Below are 20,252 nucleotides of genomic sequence, written 5' to 3'. Positions count from 1 at the left end.
CCTGGCTTTCAGATGAGTTTTTAAAATTTGGTTTTTTGATGGGAAAATATTGTTCCTGTCTGTGTTGATATTTCACGGGTGGGATGACACTTTTTGTTATATCTGAATGAGACTGAGCAGGGAGGATTTTTGCAGCTCAGGTGTCAGGGGAGCTGGAAGCTTTTGGAGCCATCTTTTGGCGAGAAGGTGGTTGCTTGGAATTTGAGCTCTCTGCCTTTTCAACAAGGAGAGCTGAATTGACCCATCGGATTGAGGAGGTAGGGAGGGAGCTTTGAGGATGAAAATGCCCTTCTTAGCGTTCAGAACTGTCAGAGGCCTGTGAACCAGAGCAACTCCATGTTGAATAGGGGCTGGGTAAAATGAGGCTGAGACCTACTGGGCTGCATTCCCAGACGGTTAAGGCATCCTAAGTCACAGGATGAGATAGGAGGTCATAAAGACCTTAATGATAAAACAGGTTGCAGTAAAGAAACCAGCTAAAACCCACCAAAACCAAGATGGTCACAAGAGTGACCGCTAGTAGTCACTCTACACCACCACTGGCGCCATGACAGTTTACAATTGCCATGGCAACGTCAGGAAGTTACCCTATATGGTCTAAAAAGGGGAGGTATAAATAATCCACCCCTTGTTTAGCATATAATCAAAAAACACCCATACAAGTGGCAACCAGCAGCCCTTAGGGCTGCTCTGTCTATGAAGTAGCCATTCTTTTGTTCCTTTACTTTCCTAGTAAACTTGCTTTCACTTTACTCTATGGACTCACCCTGAATTCTTTCTTGCTTGAGATCCAAGAACCCTCTCTTGGGATCTGGATCAGGACCCCCTTCCTGTAACAGAACTATGGGTACATCTCTTTTCTTTTTGTTTTTTTTTAAGCCTATAGGGGACAAAATGCTAACAGTAGTTATTTATCTCTGGTCATGGGACTGTGAGTGATTGTTAGCTGCTTCTTTAAATACTTGTCTACATTTGACTCCACAATGAGGCTGTATTACTTGGATAATCCTAAAGTGTCAATTATTTTTAAAGCTCTCCATTCTGGAGAAGGTCAAGAGGTATCAGGCATGGAGCTAGCTGGTGGTCAGCAGGAGTGAGCCCCATTTTAGCTGGAACCTCATCCTGAGATGCCCAGCTCTGTACAGGCAGCCACCTGCCTTCCGCAGAGTTGTACTGGCCACAGCATGGTACATTTGGGGGGTGTCTGCTCCCCATGAAGGAAACTTTCATTCTCCGCAAGGTGTCAGAAGAGCTGCCTCTGCTCCCCATCTTCACCTGGCAGGGCTGCAGTGCATTCCTTACAGCTGCCCTTAACTGTGGTACCAGCTTCCAGAACATTGATTTATGAAACTATTTGGTGTTGGGTGATTTCTCATCAATATCCTATCACCCAGCTTTTCATGGCTTATGGCTGCTATTCCACAAAGCTCAGGCCTTTGAGAAAGCACCAGTGACTCAAAGCGCAGGAGAAGGAAGAAGGTCCAAAATGCAGCTCCCCACTTTGCTTCTTACTGCTCAGCTTTCCTTTGAACAAATGACAACACTAGGGACCTGGGAATGGTAGCTGCTGAGGATAGTGTGACTTCTGAGCACAGGGGTGTCCCCAGCCCCTCTCCCACCATGCCTTTCCTCAATAAATACCTGTGTTCTATACTCTGGACAGGAACAAAATCTGCATATTCAGTAGGCCGTGAAGTTTAAAAAAAAAAAAAAAAAAAAAAAAAAAGCTCCTGATGAATAGACTGGAAACAAATAGATCAAAACACATACTCTGTGGTTGATAGAAAAATATTTTCCTTCCTTGCTGTATCTTCCAAATTGTCCACAATGAGCATGTATCTATTAAACAAAATATACATTTTCTATTTGTTCACCCACACGTGAATTCCACAATGAAGGAGTCAGTCATTTGACTTCAAGTTTTTTATGCTTTCATGATGCAGATTCTCCTAGAAGGTCTTTTACAGTCATGCAGTGGAGTTCTTCCTTCTAGAATGAAGGTTTTGGAATTGAGGGACATGAGAGACCAGGCTCTGATAAGCCTGAGGAGGTGTGTGGCAGGAGGATGCAGGGGACTGGGAGAAAAGGCTGGAAAGTGAGTTGGAAAATCAGCTTAACCATCACAGGGTTTGCCAGGGGTGGAACCTTGTGACTCAGCACATTCTGAATCTTAAGTTCAAACTTGAAGAGCAACCCTCCTTCTACACACCCTCCCCACTTAACAATACTGGAATTCCTAGAAAGCCCAGCTATTGCCTGGAGCCCTCAAGATCAGGAAACACTGGCTCTTCTGAGCCCCTCCCTCACCCTTGAATTTCCAGGGCTCTAGTCTTGAGCTCTGCTCTTACCCTGTCTCTGGGAGAAAGGGAAGCGGTGAGTCTTGAGTCTTTGGGTGTTGCACAACAGAAAGTCCCGCTCCTGCCACTGAGCGATTAAATGTGATTTTTCTTTTAAGAAAAAAGAAGCCTTTTTGTCATACTCCTAGGGCTGTCGGAAACCATTTGGGCAGATTTCCTACTCTTGTTTTTACATGCAAAAATGGGAGGTGAACGGGAGGGGAAAAAAATCTTTTTCTCGTAACCATTTTATGTTCATTGGATGAGGCCCTGCACATTAGGCTGTCAAAAGATAGATTAACAAGAGGAAGTCATACTAATTTACTTAATCTAAGTTTTATAAGACATGGGAACCTTCATGAGAAAATGAAGACTCGAAGAAATGGTTAAACCTGAGTGTTTTTATGCTAGATTTGGTGAAGAGTGGAAAGTCGTAGAAAAATGGGATAGGACAAAGGTGTATGAACAAAAGTAGCAAACTGGAGGAAACTTGGCAAGACCTGTTCATTCAGATTCTTCTCAGCATCCCTCTGTCTTCAGAAATAAGGATTCTCCTTTCCTCTGAATAGAGGTATTACCAGAAAGGGATCCTGATCCAGACCCCAAGAGAGGTTTCTGGGGTCTCATGCAAGAAAGAATTTGGGGCAAGCCCACACAGTAAAGTGAAAGGATTTAATTAAGAAAGTAAAGAAATAAGAATGGCTACTCCTTAGAAGACCAGCCCTGAGGGCTGCTAGTTGGTTATTTTTATGATTATTTCCTCATTTTATGTTAAACAAAGGGTGGATTATTCATGAGTTTTCTGGGGAAGAGGTGGAGAGTTACTGTAACTGAGAATTCCTCTTCTTTTTAGACTATATAGGGTAACTTCTGAATATTGCCATGGCATTTGTAAACTCTCAAGGCACTGGTGGGAGTGTCTTTTAGCATGCGAATGCATTATAATTAGTATATAAGGAGCAGGGAAAGTGACCAGGGGTACCCGATGTCGCCATCTTGTTTATGTTGGGTTTGGCTGGCTTCTTAACCGCATTCTATTTTATCAGCAGGGACTTTGTGACCTGTATCTTGTGTTGACCTCCTATCTCCTCCTGTGAGTAAGAATACCTAACCTCCTGGGAATGCAGCCCAGTAGGTCTCAGCCTCGTATTACCCAGCCCCTATTCAAGATGGAGTCGCTTTGGTTCAAATGCCTCTGACAAAGGGAGAGCTCATGACCTGCTTCAAGGGAAGGTGAGAGAGACCTATCTGCTTATGCCACTTTCTCAAATTCCTTTGGCTTAAAATATTCAATATTCCAAGGTGCCATGTTTTGGAGTAGCACTTTCTGAACCCCATCAGAGGACATACCTCACCTCGGCTCGCTCTTACAAAGCACAGCGAGAACAAGAGAGGAGAATTTTCAATTTGCTCAGGAAAGTGTCACCAAACCAAACTTGGGTTCACCTACCCAGTGCAGCAAAGCCAAACACTGACATTGGGATTTGCAGCAAGAGAAAGTGAAGCATTTATTGCAGGGCACCAAGCAAGGAGAATTAGCAGCTCATGCTTAAGACCCAAACTCTCAGATGGTGCACAGGTAAGGGTTTTCAAAGGCAGGGAGGCAGAGGTTACAGGCAAAGTCATAAATTCATACATGGAGGCTATACGTTGCTTTGACCTAAAAGGCAGGACACCCGAACAGAGGGGGCACAGACCATAGGTGGATTCAAAGATTTTTCTGATTTACAACTGGTTAAAGAGGTGATGTTTTGTCTAAACATTTGGGATCAACAGAAAAGAATGTTAGCTCTGGCTGGTGGAAGTGACCTCCTCCCGGCCCCTCAGGAAGAAATTTAGAACAAAGAACTACAGTCAGAATGCAGTCCTTAATTCCCCCCTTATCTAAGGTCTACATGCCAGTGGAGAGTTTTGTTTGTTTGTTTTTTGAGACAGAGTCTGGCTCTGTCACCCAGGCTGGAGTTCACCCAGGCTGGAGTTCAGTGGCACCATCTCAGCTCACTGCAACCTCCACCTCCCAGGTTCCAGTGATTCTCATGACTCAGCATCCCAAGTAGCTGGGATTGCAGGCATGCGCCACCACGCCTGGCTAATTTTTGTATTTTTAGTAGAGACGGGATTTCACCATGTTGGTCAGGCTGGTCTCAAACTCCTAGCCTCAGGTGATCTGCCCACCTCTGCCTTCCAAAGTGCTGGGATTACAAATGTGAGCCACTGGGCCAGGCCTAGTGAGAGTATTTTTCATTTAGTAGGATCTGGGTTTCTGAAAAACAGCTCAGGGACATATGTTAAGATCTTTTTTTTTTTTTTTTTTTTTTTGAGACGGAGTCTTGCTCCGTCGCCCAGGCTGGAGTGCAGTGGCGGGATCTCGGCTCACTGAAAGCTCCACCTCCCGAGTTCATGCCATTCTCCTGCCTCAGCCTCCTGAGTAGCTGGGACTACAGGCACCCGCCACCTCGCCCGGCTAGTCTTTTTGTATTTTTTTAGTAGAGACGGGGTTTCACCGTGTTAGCCAGGATGGTCTCGATCTCCTGACCTTGTGATCCACCCGTCTCGGCCTCCCAAAGTGCTGGGATTACAGGCTTGAGCCACCGCGCCCCGCCATATGTTAAGATCTTTAGTTTCTGTAGGGAACCCAACATTTTGTGACTCTAACTTCCTTGGTTATTCTTTTAAGTTACTATTATCTTCTTGCTTATCAAGTTGTTCATTTACTTCTCAGGGGTCGCTTAGGGACCTGGAATTTTCCCTTGAAGGAACTCAAAATTTTTGTTTATATCCATGCTTGTGGGTGTTTCCCAGCATGCCCCTAAGAGGGCTGGCTCCTTGCTCCCTCTCAAAAGTGGTTTGATCGACTGTTCTCTTTACTTCCAGTGGAGCCCTAGCTAAAAGGAGAGAGGCTATGAATTATTTCTGTTTTTTTCCATAAGTTACCAAATAATTCTTTTAGCTTTTAAAAATTAATTTTATTTTCTAATTAATAACTACAAGCTGTATATACATTCAGGGTGCATGTAATTTAATATAATCATATAATTTGTGAAGATCAAATCAGTGTACTTGGGATATCCATCACCTTAAATATTTGTCTTTTCTTTATGCTGAAACATTTGAATTATTCTCTTGTAGCTACTTTGAAATGTACAACAGATTATTGTAAATCATACCCTACCAATTTATCAAACACTAGCTCTTATTTCTTCTTTCAAATTATATATTTGTACCCCTTTATTTTTATGTCTGAAAATCAGGATGCTAGTGTTACTGATCACAGATTCTTAGGCTCTCATGCAGTGGAAATTGACAGGAGGCTGAGAAAGTTTCCCAGAGAGGCTTTATTGAGGCTTATGCTCAAGCACAAGGCAGACAGCGTAGAAGCTAGAATTCTCCAGCTGGCTCCTGGAGGGTAGATCTTTGCAGTGTTTTAAGGAGGGTGATATGAAGATCATGAGGTATGTGAATATCATTACATGTGCAAGATAGAGCAAGGGGGTGCAGGTGCAGGGAGAAGCCATGTTAGTACATACATTGCATGATCAAAAAATGGCACATCAGTCCCTCCTGCAGTGGGAATTTTAGTAGTATAATAAGGCAAAGAGTCAGGATCAGTTATTATTCTGGTCCTGCATGCATGCAGGTGATTGAAGTTAACTCCCTTGGGTAAGGTGTATGGTGGAATGCTGCTTATATTAGTTTTCTCACATGGTTTGCAAGGCCTCATGGTCAGCAGGTATATATGGAAGAAATATATTATTAGTGGGGTTGGTGCCAAGTTCCATCCCTGCTCTGTCTAACCAGGGAATGACATGAATGGGCTGAGGATGGATGATGCTCATCAGGGGTGACCTCTGTGTCAGGAACCGTTTCCACTGCTTTATGTTCATTCATCCACTTAATTCTGAAACAACCATATGAGGAGGGAGCTATCGTCATTGCCGTTTTCCAGGCAAAGAAACTGAGGGCCAGGGAGTGACTTGTCTGAGGCCACTCGTTTAGTAGCAGAGCTAGGATCTGAACTGGGTTGTTCTCGGCTGGCGTGTCAGCTGAAAAGCACCGCACATCCTGCCCCCCACCATGGTGCTTGCGGAGGGTCTTTTCTGATTTTGCTCACATCTATATGTAGCAGTTTTTTTTAAAGTTTCTTTTAAGTATCTTTCCGGGTGTTATGCTAATTATAATGTACTAACAATTTACATCTGTAATTATGTATGAATCTAGGGAATGAGTGATTCTGTAGCTTGGAAGGAGACGATTCAGTTATTATTCCTTCTGAAAACCATATTGCCAAGTCCCAAGAATAGCAATAGCATACCACTGGCTACTGGTGCCCAAAGGAAACCCATCATCTAAATGTCTTCAAGGCCCAAGAATTTTAGTGCTTATTCCAGTGGCGTAAGAACAAAAAGGCAAGGAGATGGGACAACCAACTCAAGCATGTCCCCAAAACTTTTCATTTCATTGTTTTGCAAACAGCAAAACTGGAGTGACAAAACCTTCAAGCTGATGGCATCTTTCAACCAAGTCATTTGGTACAACATGAGTCTCAAATTTTCTTTTTCTTTCTTTTTTTTTTATTTTTGAGACAGAGTTTTGCCCTTGTTGCCCAGGCTGGAGTGGTGCAGTGGCGCGATCTCAGCTCACTGCAATCGCCACCTCCTGGGTTCAAGTGATTTTCCTGTCTCAGCCTCCCATAGAGCTCGGACTATAGGCATGCGCCACCATGCCTAGCTAATTTTTTATCTTTTTAGTAGAGACGGGTTTCACCATGTTGGTCAGGCTGGTCTTGAACTCCTGACCTCAGATGATCCACCTACCTTGGCCTCCTAAAGTGCTGGGATTATAGGCATGAGTCACTGTGCCTGACCGGGTCTCAAATTTTTTAGACAATTTATTTCATGTATTTTTAATGTCTTTTTTATGATATAGGGTCTTATTCTGGTACTCAGGCTGAGTGCTGTGGCATGCTCATGACTCACTGCAGCCTTGACTTCTTGGGCTCAAGCAATTCCCCTGCCTCAGGCTCCAAGTAGCTGGGACTTACAGGTATGCACCATCATACCTGGCTAATATTTTTTTAAAAATCATTTGTAGAGAAGGGGTCTCACTGTTTTGTCCACACTGGTCTCAAATTCCTGGACTCAAGATATCCTCCCACCTCTGCTCCCAAAGTGCTGGGATTACAGGCATAAGCCACTGCACCTGGCTAATTGTCATACATATATAACTGTATATATATTCACTGCACTGCTTTATGTTCGTTCATCCACTTAATTCTCAAACAACCATATGAGGAGGGAGCTGTGTGTGTGTGTGTGTGTGTGTGTGTGTGTGTGTATAGATGTACACCCATCAACAATGGCTCCAATTTTGTTTTAAAGAACAATCCCATATTTAAGGTTAAGTGTAGATATTAAGACCTTAATCTGAGCAGAGATTTTCCAAGTACACTTCACCTGGGGGAATAATTTGGAGCTGAAAGAACCCAGAATATGCTATTGTGGCATATAAATTATTTTGAGCAGAGGCATTTGAGTTCCTGAAATCTGTCTAAAAGTAGAGCCACCCAAGATAACTCAAAACAATTCAATTATCTTAAATTCTCTCCCTGGAAGCAAACAGAGAAGACTGACTCATCACCAGAGGCTAGAAGTCAGCACCACACCTAAATAGCCATTGTGACCAAACTATCATATCTCCCATCCGTTCTCCTAAGGGCCTATATATCTTTCCAAAAAGTCATTTGTTTTCCCTAAGTTCCCTTTTCTCCCTCGTTGTCCCCTGTTAAGACAGTATAGAAGCCACAAATTCTAACCGTCTCTTTGAGTGACACTTTTCTGTGAACTCCCATAAGTACATGATTAAGTCTGTCTTTTGATAATCTGTTTTCTGTCTGTTTAATTCACAGGCCCCCAATTATAGAATCTAAAAGGTTAGAGGAAACATTTCCTATGTCAGAACATCTGCTAAGATCTGTTCTGACCCTTCTCTGGCAGTTCCTAGCTCTTATCTGAGCTCTACAGGCTTTTGTATCCCTTCTGCATGGTGTCTTTGAGAGATGTCAACTGCACATGAAAACTAATAGAGCATGCCCATGGTGGACCTACACTCCATGCGTTCTCTCCCATCTTTCTGACTCTGAGGGCTCTGAAACTCAACCAGTGACAGGCTGAGGGCAAGAACTGGCTTCTCTTCTGCAGTGATTTACTTTAAAGCTGTGGACTGTGATTCCTGCGGGGAAGCCGCTCCCCTGCTCCCACCCAGTCTTCATTTTGGGGCCTTTGAAAGAGTGGAAACTTAGCATTTTACAACTATGCCAAAAACTTGATGGTGAGACTAAATCTAAGCCTAAAAGAAATCAGATGGTTGATATTAAGAGATTTACCAAGACTTTTCTCGTTTCTTGATCTCCTTTCTGGGGATTTCATATTAGTGAGTACATTCTCTGAATGTAATGGTTTAGAAGCATCAGACACAGCGAACTTGAGTCTCAGGGTGTTTATTTTGTAAGGAACGTGTTTGAAAAGGGGCATTTTAATGATCCTGTAAATGTTTTTTAACTCAGCAGTAATGTTTACATAGCTAGTAATCATGGCTCTCAGGCATGGTGAGAGTTTTACTGTTGTTAAGTTTTGTGATGCTCCTTAAAGCCGGCTAGGATAGGTTTCATATTGTTACTTCTGAGTGGGACTCTGAAGTCTGTTGCTGGCAATTCATTGCTCCCTTTTTATTATTTATTCTATTATTATCTTATTTAGCTAAGGAAAATAATAACTGCCTAAAGAAAATCTCCTCATTCAACAGTTAATTTTTCTTTTCATTCTAATCCTCAAAGGAGCAAATAATTGCATACAAGAAAAATAAGCTAAGCTTTCTATCCTGTGAGACTCTGTGGAACTAGCATATTTATCTCTCTCTTATTTGTATTAATAAAATGAGACTTTTAATAAAACAATTTTCTGGAAAGCTAAATAAATGAAATCACAGAGCTAGAAAATTGTGTATGCAGATAATGACTATCAATGAGTTAGCAGATAAATGATTTGATAATATAGATATAAATGCATTCATCTGGGTTTTTCAAAGTTTTTCTGAAAGTAAAGACTATAGAATCAAAAGGCCAGCTAGATACAAACTCATATTTTTCAAAGAAAGGAACCTATAAATAAAATAATTAGACTATCACTCGATTTGTGTGTCAGATATCTGAGTACTTACGAGGCCGCTGTTGGCTTCAGCTGTTCTCATCAGTATGATTAACGACTACTTAAAAGTGCTTGATTCCATTTGTATGCCAGCTGTCCTTGTGTAAAACAAACTGGGACTTTCTCAAGATAATCAGAGCCTGACTGCAGGATTTGGGGGCTGATACCTTTGAGCTGGAAAAGGAAATTAATGACTCTTAGCTCATCGCCCTGAGGTCAGACCCAGACATTTGTGACTGAAATATACCTAAAGCAGATGCTGCTCACTGGGGATTTGTCAAAATGGGAGCCTGCTCCTTTCCAAGTTCTGGTGGGAAGAAAGATCCTAGCCTATATGGAGCTTTATACGTTGTTAGCAGGTTAACAAGAGCTCAAGTAATCTTAACTACACAAACAACCATACTTTAAAAGGTAATAAGGCCAGGTGCGGTGGCTCACACCTGTGATCCCAGCACTTTGGGAGGCTGAGGCGGATGGATCACCTGAGGTCAGGAGTTCGAGACCAGCCTGGCCAACATGGCGAAACCCCGTCTGTACCAAAACCACAAAAATTAGCCCGGCGTGGTGGTGGATGCCTGTAGTCCCAGCTACTTGGAAGGCTGAGGCAGGAGAATCACTTGAGCCTGGGAGGCATAGGTTGCAGTGAGCCAAGATCACGCCACTACCACTTCATCCTGGGTGACAGAGCGAGATTCTGTCTCAAAAACAAAACAAGAAAAGGTAAAAAGTATGCCAGTAACCAAGGGGAGGCATTCAAAGTCACAGGCAAGCTCTGTCTGCCAAGCAGCAATACGGAGTCATATAACCATAGGAAGTAATGCTGTATCCTCTCTTAATGAAACATTCATACACAGGTAGCCAAGGTGTTGGTGATGGAGAGTGATTTCAGACATTAGCTCCAAAGACAGAATTTCTGCATTTTGACATCTGTTCTACAAATTCAAAAGTCACTGTGTGATGCCAGGCGCTGTGGCTCACACCTGTGATCCCAGCACTTTGGGAGGCTGAGGCGGGTGGATCATTTACGGTCAGGAGTTCAAGACCAGCCTGGCAATATGGTGAAACCCCATCTCTACTAAAAGTACAAAAATTGGCTGGGTGGTAGTGTGCACCTGTAATACTAGCTACTCGGGAGGCTGAGGCAGGAGAATTGATTGAGCCTGGGAGGTGGAGGTTGCAGTGAGCCAAGACGGCACCAGTGCATTCCAGTCTGGGAAACAGGGTGAGACCCTGTCTCAAGAAAAAAAAAAAAAAGTAACCATGTGGTCATCATATTTGCTACACTGAAAGGCCAAAGGAAATCAGTACCTAATCAGAAATGGGAGTGATTTTCTTTACCACTCAACTACTTTCAAAAATATCCAAAAGAAAATAAAAATGAATTAGAATTCCATTTTAGTCTTTAAGATCAGTTAGTTTAAGGCATTCAGATAGTCAACAAATATTATTCAAGTTATCCCTTTGCAAGGAGCTCTGATAATAAGGTGTATGCCCGACATAAAATTCCTTTCCATCTCATTGGGAGAGATCAAAGCATAATAGCTAATAGTTGTCAAATGCTTACAATTGTTAAAGCAAAATAAAAATGGAGACCACAGTTTAGGTATACCCAAAGCCCAGCTGCCCAAAACTCAAGTCATCCTGATTTTCCCAAACCTTTCACCGTAAAGATAAACATAACACAAATGTAAGCTTTTTGTCTTTATCAGCCTGATTCAGTGAAATTAAACCAATAACCTATCAATAAATCAGCTTAAACAGTTTGGTTTGCCTTAATAAAGACTATATGACAGCCAATCATGAAAAAGACCAAAATGCTTCCTCCTTCGTGCTCTATGAACTGCCCTGTTACTGCTGTAAAATTGAAACATTGTTTGAGATCTCCTAGTTTGTGAACTATTATTTTGTATTCAGGATAAACTCTTAACATTCTAACTGGATCTGATTTTATTTTTGACACTATATTCAGTACTGTACATGCACTTATTTACTCCTGAGAGCAACCTTATGAAGTGGCTACTATTATTATGTCCCCATTTTAGAGATGTAGAAACCAAGAAAATGTCTTTAGCAAATGCTAAAGATCCCACAGCTAAGAATGGAGTAAGTAGGACACTCCAACCTGAGCCTCTCTGACTCCAAGGATCTGCATGCTTCTAACCACGATATCACATACATGTGCTTTAAGAAAACAGCAACCCCAGGCAGTAAGCATAAGAAAAAATGCAAAATGAGTGCCAAAGATGCTATGATAGAAGGTTACCAATAAAGTATAAGGCATCAGGGGAAGCTTAAGGATAAAAGTGAGGCTTGATCTGAATTTGGACTTGAACTTGTAGACAAAAGATTAGTAGGGCAATGTAGTATGAGATAGAGGAAAACCACCATGCTTTTTCACAAATACTCCTTTGGGGCTGCCAGAAAAGAAAATTGGCCTTAATGACTTATGAGGCCAATCTATTATGACCTTTTTAATGTAATTACAAATAATATACATATAATAAGCTTTTATATATCTGTATAAAACATCTGAATATCTATATTTATTACTGTCTAGGGTAAGTTCACATAACCATGTATGAGTCATCTCTATTTTACAGATGAGAGATTCCTTAAAGGCTGTTGAGAGTTGATGAAGCTATTAGGAGGTAATGCTCCATGGGTCTCCCTTGTTCTGCACATCTTCCTGATTGAGTTTTGTTCCAGACTATCTTTTCAAAGGTGTTGGTGAATAGCTTTGGCAAATAATATAGTGTCTCCCTTGCTGCTCATTATACGCTTTTTTTTTTTTTTTTTTGAGACAGAGTTTCGCTCTTGTTGCCCAGGCTGGAGTGCAATGGCGCCATCTCAGCTCACTGCGACCTCCACCTCCCAGGTTCAAGCAATTCTCCTGCCTCAGCCTCCCGAGTAGCTGGAATTACAGGCATGCACCACCATGCCCAGCTAATTTTGTATTTTTAGTAGAGATGGGGTTTCTCCATGTTGGTCAGGCTGATCTCGAACTTTCAACCTCAAGTGATCTGCCCATCTCAGCCTCCCAAAGTGCTGGGATTACAGGTGTGAGCCACTGCACCTGGCCCTTGCTGCTTATTATAAAGGATTTGGGTTCTCTAAGCTCAGAGTTCTTCTGTAACACAAACCACTGCATTGGTGGGCATCCCTCTGGGTCTATCCATGTTTTCCCCATGAGACTTGGGAGCAAGGAGATTTGACACAAATAGCCTGGCTGATGCTGCTTGCTGTGCTGTGAGTAATAAAGTCCTTTGTTTCTTACCCAGATATCTCATATCTCATTCCAGTAACATTAAAATGGGCAGTTAGCTTGCAAGTAGGATAAAATCTCAGACCCGTCACAGTTCTTGACAGAAGTATAGAAGATAGGGGGTTTATTTTTTTTATGTAGATTGGTCAAATCTGTCCTCTTCCTATTGAAAAAGGCATATGTATTGGCATCCATTGGAATAACATCAAGCAGATCCATCTTAGAGCCCAGAGAAACCAGCAAAGGCAAATGCCAGGGTGGGAGTCTCCCCTGAATACTTAGCTAAGGTGCCCAGGGATTATACTAAGTAAAGTGAAGCCTTTCCATGTCCTTATCCTCAAAGTGCTCATCGTCTAAAGCAAGGGTTGACCAACTATGGTCCATGAGCCAGTCTGGACCCCACCTATTTTAATAGATACAGTTTCATTGGTTAGGTGTTATCTATGGCTGCTTTTGTGCTGCAATCGCAGAGTTGAGTGGTTGCAGCAGAGATGGAATGGCCTGCAAAACCTAAAATATTTACTCTCTGGCCCTATAGAGGGATCTAAAGAGAAAGACAAATGCATGAAGAATGAAGAATTCCCTTAAAACATGCTAAAGGCAAACAGAACAGAACATTATGTGTGCATAGAATAGAGAGCTACACACACACACACGCGCGCGCGTGCGCACACACTCACATATACAAATGCATATGCCACCTCCCACCTGTCAGTTATATGCATGGTCTTATTTCACCCTCACAACAGTTTTATGAGACATGTAGTTGGAAGCATGGCCTCTGAATCAAAACTATGTTTAAATTGAAAGCTTTGTCACTTACTAGCTGGACAATCTTGGGTAAATTACTTAACCTCTCTGTGCCTGGGTTTTCTCGCTTGTTAACTGTAGGTAGTCCTGCCTATGCATCACAGGATTACTCCAAGAGTTGAAACTACAAAGAGCAGCCTCTGGCACATTGTAAACAATATATAAATATTTGCTATTATTTTTCCTTACTTTCCAGAAGACTAAACTGAGGGAGAGAGAGGTTAAGTAATTTTTTCAAGGTCACATGGCTGGAAAAAGTGAGAGACAGAACTTAATCTCAGCTCTGATTTTAAAGAGGTGCTATTATATTGCTTCTCAATAATAAAGGCTTATTGAATTTTTTATTCCTGCTATTATATTAATTCTCAATAATAAAGGCTTATTGAATTTATAAGTAAAATCACCATAAGAAAATTTCTTTACCTTTTCCAACAATGCTTTTTATTTTTTAAATTGTGATTTGTGGTTTATTTATTGGTAGATCCTACAGGTCTCTTGTACTGAGTGAATTCCACAAGAACTTTATTTGAATTCACTATATTAATATATTCCCGCCTGACACTTTGATGATTGTCCTTGGAAATGAAGTCCACTTTTATTATTAAACTAATTATATTCATGGTTTTAAAATGATAAACCTAAGCAAAGCTTTTGCTAGTGATCTATATAATACTACTCAGGTAATTTTAAATAAAGAATAGGACTTTTAAATATTAATCCCTAAATAAGGGACTTGACACTATTGTATTGCTCCTAGAATATACCAAGAACAGTTATTTTTCCGTATAGTCTTTAGTAAGTTCATCCTACCCCATGTTCAGTTGAGTTTAAAAACAAAGAGCAGCCGGGCGTGGTGGCTCATGCCTGTATCCTGGCGCCTTAGGGAAGGCCAAGGTGGGCAGATCACCTGAGGTCAGTAGTTCAAAACCAGCCTGACCAACATGGCAAAACCCCATCTCTACGAAAAATATAAAAATTAGCTGGGTGTGGTGGCAGGCGCCTGTAATCCCACTTACTCGGGAGGCTGAGGCGGGAGAATAGCTTGAACCCAGGAGGTAGAAGTTGCAGTGAACCGAGATGGCACCACTGCACTCCAACCTGGACGACAGAATGAGACTCCGTCTCAAAAAACAAACAAAAAAAGAGTATGTAAATATGGCCTCTCTCTAGATAGTTCTAAGGAAAATGCACCATCTCTTGAAACCCCATTCCTCATCTCCAGATTGCCACCTGTGGCAGGGGAATGCTGTAAGACATACCTTGCTGAGAAACAAGTTACTTGCCATTAAAAGTAATGACAAAAACCATAATTACTTATGAGGTGGGAGGATCACCTGAGCCCTGGGAGGTCGAGGCTGCAGTGAGTTATGACTGTGCCACTGCACTCTAGCCTGCATGACAGAGTGACCCTGCCTCAAAAAAATAATAATAATCCATTTGATTTTACATGTTATTTTGAGCTTCTGGAAAAGTATTTTTCATGGATTAAGTCCTGCTTCTTTGGCAAGGAAATAATACATTTGATGTGTACTTATTAAAAGTATTAAACACATTTGATGTGTACTTATGAAAAGCACAGCACAAACTTGAATTCTCATTTATGATGCTTGCTTAAAGATCAAAGCTTGTGAAACAGATTTTATTTCACTGTCCATTTTCCATTTAATTAATAGCTGTTTTGAAAAGTTAGATATTAATTTTAATGAAATGTTTTGATCTCCAGAAGTGAAACTCTGGCTTTTGACTCTGACAGAACAACTACAAGTTACTTTATATAAATTGTCTTGAAATGTCACAACCACAACAGTTGTCAGGGTTTCCAGTGTGTTTAAGGGAAACTCAGGATTCTGACTCAAATTTCTGTAGTTTCAGGTATTACCCCATATGTTTTGGGTCTAGTTCTGACCAAATTACACGTTATTCCAGGCCAAAGCATTTAATTCCTGAAGGAGATTCTTAGCACTTTTCCCTCTCGCTGTAGCAGCTGAGGAGATCTTATATTCCAGATGGTGCAGGTACAAAATGGAGGAACTTCTGTCAGCCTGGGTCCTTGAATGACAGTGTGGAACTGAGCTCCCTCTATTGACCTGTGTTTGATATGTAGTGTGACAAAAGACCTAAGCCACCGAGATCTGAGGATTGTTTATTACCCCTATAGAAAAGTTGTTGTCATCTCCGTCTGTTTTCCAAGTGTATTGTCTTTTTCTTATTGATTTTTAGAAGATCTTTGCTTATTGAGAATGTTAACATTTTGCTTGTTAAATATGCTGCATTTTTCTCCTTGTCAATAATTTTGCTTACAGTGTGTTTTACTGACAGGAATTTAAGAGTTTTATGTAGCCAAATTTGTCATATATGTTCTTTTATGACTTCCAGTTTTTCTGGCATAAATAGAATCTCCCTTGTGAAGATTATAATTTTCCCAAACCAGTTACTGAATAGGCTATCATTTTTCCCCTGGGCAAAAAAGCTACTTTTAATAATGCTAAATCCTCCCTCTATGTATGGATTTGTGTCTGGAGTCTTAATTTTTTAAAATTTTTATGCCTGTACCATACTAATTTGCTTTTTATTGCTTTTTAATACATGTTCTGATAAGTGAGACAATTCCTCTGTAGTTTTCCATTTGAAAATATTCTTAGTTTTTATTATTATTTATTATTATTATTATTATCATTATTCTTCTAAATAAATTTTGCTGTTTGTCAATTTCAGAAAAGAAATGTGTTGGGATTCTAATAGAAATTATACTAATTTTATATCTTAATATGGGGGACTGAAATCTTTATACTACTGAACTTCCCATCAGACAGCATGCTATTCCTAGAAAGGACATCTCCATTTACTCAAGTCTCATTAAAATTCTGTAGTTTTTCTTGCATAGTTCTTGTTAAATTTATTTCTATGTATTTTATAACTTTTGTTGCCATTGCAAATGTATTGTCTTTGTATAATTGGCTGATTTTTAAATTTTATGGCTCTACATTTAAACTGAGTAAAACAGAAGAAATGAACTTTGGAAACCTGTATGAGAATTAAATTTAAACTATATCTGTTCAGTAATTATCTAGAAACTAGTTAAAAGAGACATTGTACAGAATTGTCTCAAAGATAAAAAAAAAAAAAATGATCTTTGGTATGCACCAGATTTTAAAAAGTGGTATATACCTGGTCCCTATCCTGGTGGCTCTCCTGGTCCCTATCCTGGTGGCTCTGCGTAGAATGTTTGCCTAATTCCACTTTGATGTTAGGGCCTTAGCCTGTGAAACTTCTTTTCAGAACTTACTAGGAGGTTGGTTTTTGACGATGTTATTTTCTATATTACATTTTGCCATCTCTATGAATCTACCAAAGAGAATTTCCCCTGATATTTGTTCCACCTGAGAAACTGGTCTGTGCTTTTATCTAGCAGATCCTAGTGTAAATCACATAATGGATAACATTTCCCCCCAAAACTGGCTGCCAGTGAGTACAGAGTCAAATTCCCATTCATCTCTAACAAATGCATTGCATTTTTGTGAATTCTCATCTTTGGATCCAAATCTTATTCCTGCTTTGTTGGACTTTCCTACACTTATGCCTGTATTTCATTTATTTTTTTTCCTTCTTATATCCCATGGATCTTTGTAATCTACTTTAAATACTTTCTGGATCAAAACAGACTTGAAAGTGCAGAGAGAAAACCTACAAATAGGTTTGTATCCTATAATCCATGCTCTAACTTCATAAAACTCTATGATAAATATAATTACCACACCATTTGAAATAAAGCAATTTATTCTGAAATAAAGAATTATATTCTTTGAAATTACAAATTAATACAAAATAATCTTAGCTTTAATTTCTAAAATCAAATTCACTTTAAAACGTCTTTTAGGAAAATGACTATACAGGTCAACACTGGACTTTAAGCATGACTAAGCAATACATACTTCATGAGATCACCACATTAGTAGTTTTTGTCTTATTTGAAATGTATGTTTACTCCCCATTTTGTGCTCAATACTGAAAATGCAATTTCTCAGCAAAGATTGCTCTACCTTTATGCTTCAAAGTTTTCTAAAAAATAAAAACTTTTTAGTTATATAAATGGAAAATAATATATTGATGGCCCAGCATTAAAATGTGGAAGAGCACAGTAGAATTGTTTTTAGCTGAAGTTATATTTCCAAGCTAACACAGACAAGATGAAAACAAAAAACATTTTATGGAAATGTACTTTAGAAATATTTTTAATTCACTATATTAAAGTGTTTTTAATGATGAATTTTTAAAAATAGAAACAAAAATGTTTAGAAAGGAATTTGTAATACTCAAACATCTGTATTTATTCTATCTAAACTATCAAAATCTTAAATGAAACTGAGACAAGGTGACTGCAAATACTAAAAAGTCACTTAGTTTGCTTAACTGAGCGTGCCTGAAGCATTCTGGGCACAAAGGATGACAATCATGAGGCCACAGTGTTGTCCTGGGTGCAGCAGCTGAGTGCTACATGTGATCCCTAAGTGACAGAGGTGCTCCTCAGGACACAGTGGGCTGGATGAATTTCAACAACAATCCGCTTTATGTGAGGGTCAGTGAGCAGAAAATGACCTAATAAGACAGAACTCTTGCCAAAAGGCTGAAATCAGAAGCACAGCAAAGTTGACTTCAAGTTTCCTAATTTCTATGCAGAGAAAACATTTCTAATGCTTTTATTTAAAGTTTTTATTTAAAGAGATAAAATCAATTTGGAGAACGTCTTAGAGAGTGTACACAGTGAATTTCTTGTTTGAGCCTCTCTTGTATTCGTCTGATGGCTTAAAGGAATCTGTAAAGATCAGCCTCTCGACTTCTCAACTTCATCAGTCCACCTGGATGGAACATGAGGTCAACCACGTACACCTCAGGAGCGGGCAGGCCCCCGATCACTCCCTTCCGAGATTCATTCTGCAGCATGACTTCATTCCAGGCTCTACCGTACTCTCCGCGAACTAGGGAGCAACCAATGCCAATTCTATCTGCCAGAGCCTGCAGGAGAAAACAAGAGATCAACCAAGGGTGATGTGGGAGAGGGGTGGGGAATATCTTATTTGTAATTGCCCACCTTGATTGAAGGTGAAATACACAAGTCTTGCAAAGAAATGTTTAGATAGGAGGCTGAAAGATGTGGACTACTGGTATGGGGCCAATCAAATGTGACAAATTCCCTTTATCAAATGTGATAAATTCCCTTTATCAAATGTGATAAATTCACTCAAGATTCTGTAGATGCAAAATCTCTGTGTAGGTCCTGCTGGGAAGTGACCTTTTTCAGGTAGTAACACTATTGTATCAGATGAGGAAGGCGGTTGGAAAAAAGCTATTCTGTACGTTCTTGGCACTGGTGCATCTATCCATCTTTCCAAACTTCTGGGCTCTCCCTGGCTGTGAAATGCAGTGGGACTGAATGGGGGCATCACCCTGGGGTGGGGGCTCTTTCCAGCTAAACTATTCTGTGTGCCATGGGGCAGGAGAGGCAGAACTGTGTGTGCCTGGTCCCAGGGCTCCTTGCTGCCACCTCACCAGAGACCGCTTAGGTTCCTTGGACATTGTCTCTTCAATTTGCCTTCTAATGATTCCTGATTTTGAGGTTATTAAAACAAAACATCTCTAATCTGGAGACTACTCAGCCACTTTATAGTGAACAGGAGAACTGGCTCAGTCTGCCTGGGTCTGGATTGTAGCCCAGACCTGAGACCGACTAGCCGTGCACCACAGCAAGGGACTTGGCATCTCTGGGTTTCTATGGCTTCATCTGAGAAATGAGGGGAGCAACAGTACTTTCTTCATAAGGTGTTAGGAAGATGAAGTCAATTATCTGTCCAGTGCTTACAGCAGCGACACCAGCAAGGCTACATACTCAGTTAATACTACATAGCACCAGAAGGCAGGAATTGTGTTGTTTTAGTACCCTGTATATGTATATATTAATTTATTGATTACTTACAATACAATGACTGCACTAGGTCACTCTGTCTTGGGTGGACCATGATGATTAAGACATGGTTATCATTTTTAGAGCCTTACATTCTACACAGACCTACTGGTAAAGAGTCAACTATAACACAAACAGTATCTGAATTTATGGCACTCATAGTTCAGTGGGGTAGAAAGACAAAAATAAATATATAATTATAAGATGTTTCCAAAAGTAACACTCCCTGTCAAAGCCTTGTAAATAATCAAAACAACCAACCCGGTGGAATAGATGCTATTGTTTTCCCCATTTTATAGAGGATAAAACTGAGGTCTCATAATTCTCCCAAGGTCACAGTATGTGGTGACCAAAAGTGAGAGCCAAGGCATCTGTCTCTGGAGTCTGAGTTTTTAATGTCAGGGTAATAACTGCTGCTGACTGAGGTGAAGCAATTCCCATCTGAAACTCCCTGTTTTCTTTGTGAAGTGGGACACAAGGTCACCTGCTTAGAGGGGAGCAGTGCCGATGGAAGGGCTTGGCAAAGGGCGGATGTGGGGCCTAGTAGCTGAAGGAAATAGGAAAAAGCCTGCCACTAGGAGCTGGGAAAGGGTGGCCTATAGGAGTCGCCTGTAGGTGGCATGTATGAGTGAAAAGGACAGACAATCAGAACAAGGCCTGGTTGGCAAGGCAGAGGGTAGAAG

The 20,252-nt window shown here is 40.6% G+C and overlaps 1 protein-coding gene across 2 annotated transcripts in view; it reads right to left on the bottom strand.

Annotated features, from left to right (window-relative positions):
* Positions 1-17,369: 17,369 nt before the first annotated feature.
* Positions 17,370-20,252, bottom strand: part of ARMC3 (armadillo repeat containing 3) — a 115,922-nt gene continuing 113,039 nt past the window's right edge. For both annotated transcript variants that reach the window (XM_005564794.5, XM_005564795.5), the window contains exon 19: positions 17,370-18,623. In XM_005564794.5, coding sequence (XP_005564851.1) covers positions 18,414-18,623 — 210 coding nt within the window. In that variant the 3' untranslated portion in view covers positions 17,370-18,413. The remainder of the gene's footprint in view (positions 18,624-20,252) is intronic.

Source organism: Macaca fascicularis, chromosome 9 (genome assembly GCF_037993035.2).
Source record: "Macaca fascicularis isolate 582-1 chromosome 9, T2T-MFA8v1.1".
In the NCBI taxonomy this organism is placed as follows: Eukaryota; Metazoa; Chordata; class Mammalia; order Primates; family Cercopithecidae; genus Macaca; species Macaca fascicularis.
This window is presented reverse-complemented; position numbering and strand designations above follow the sequence as displayed.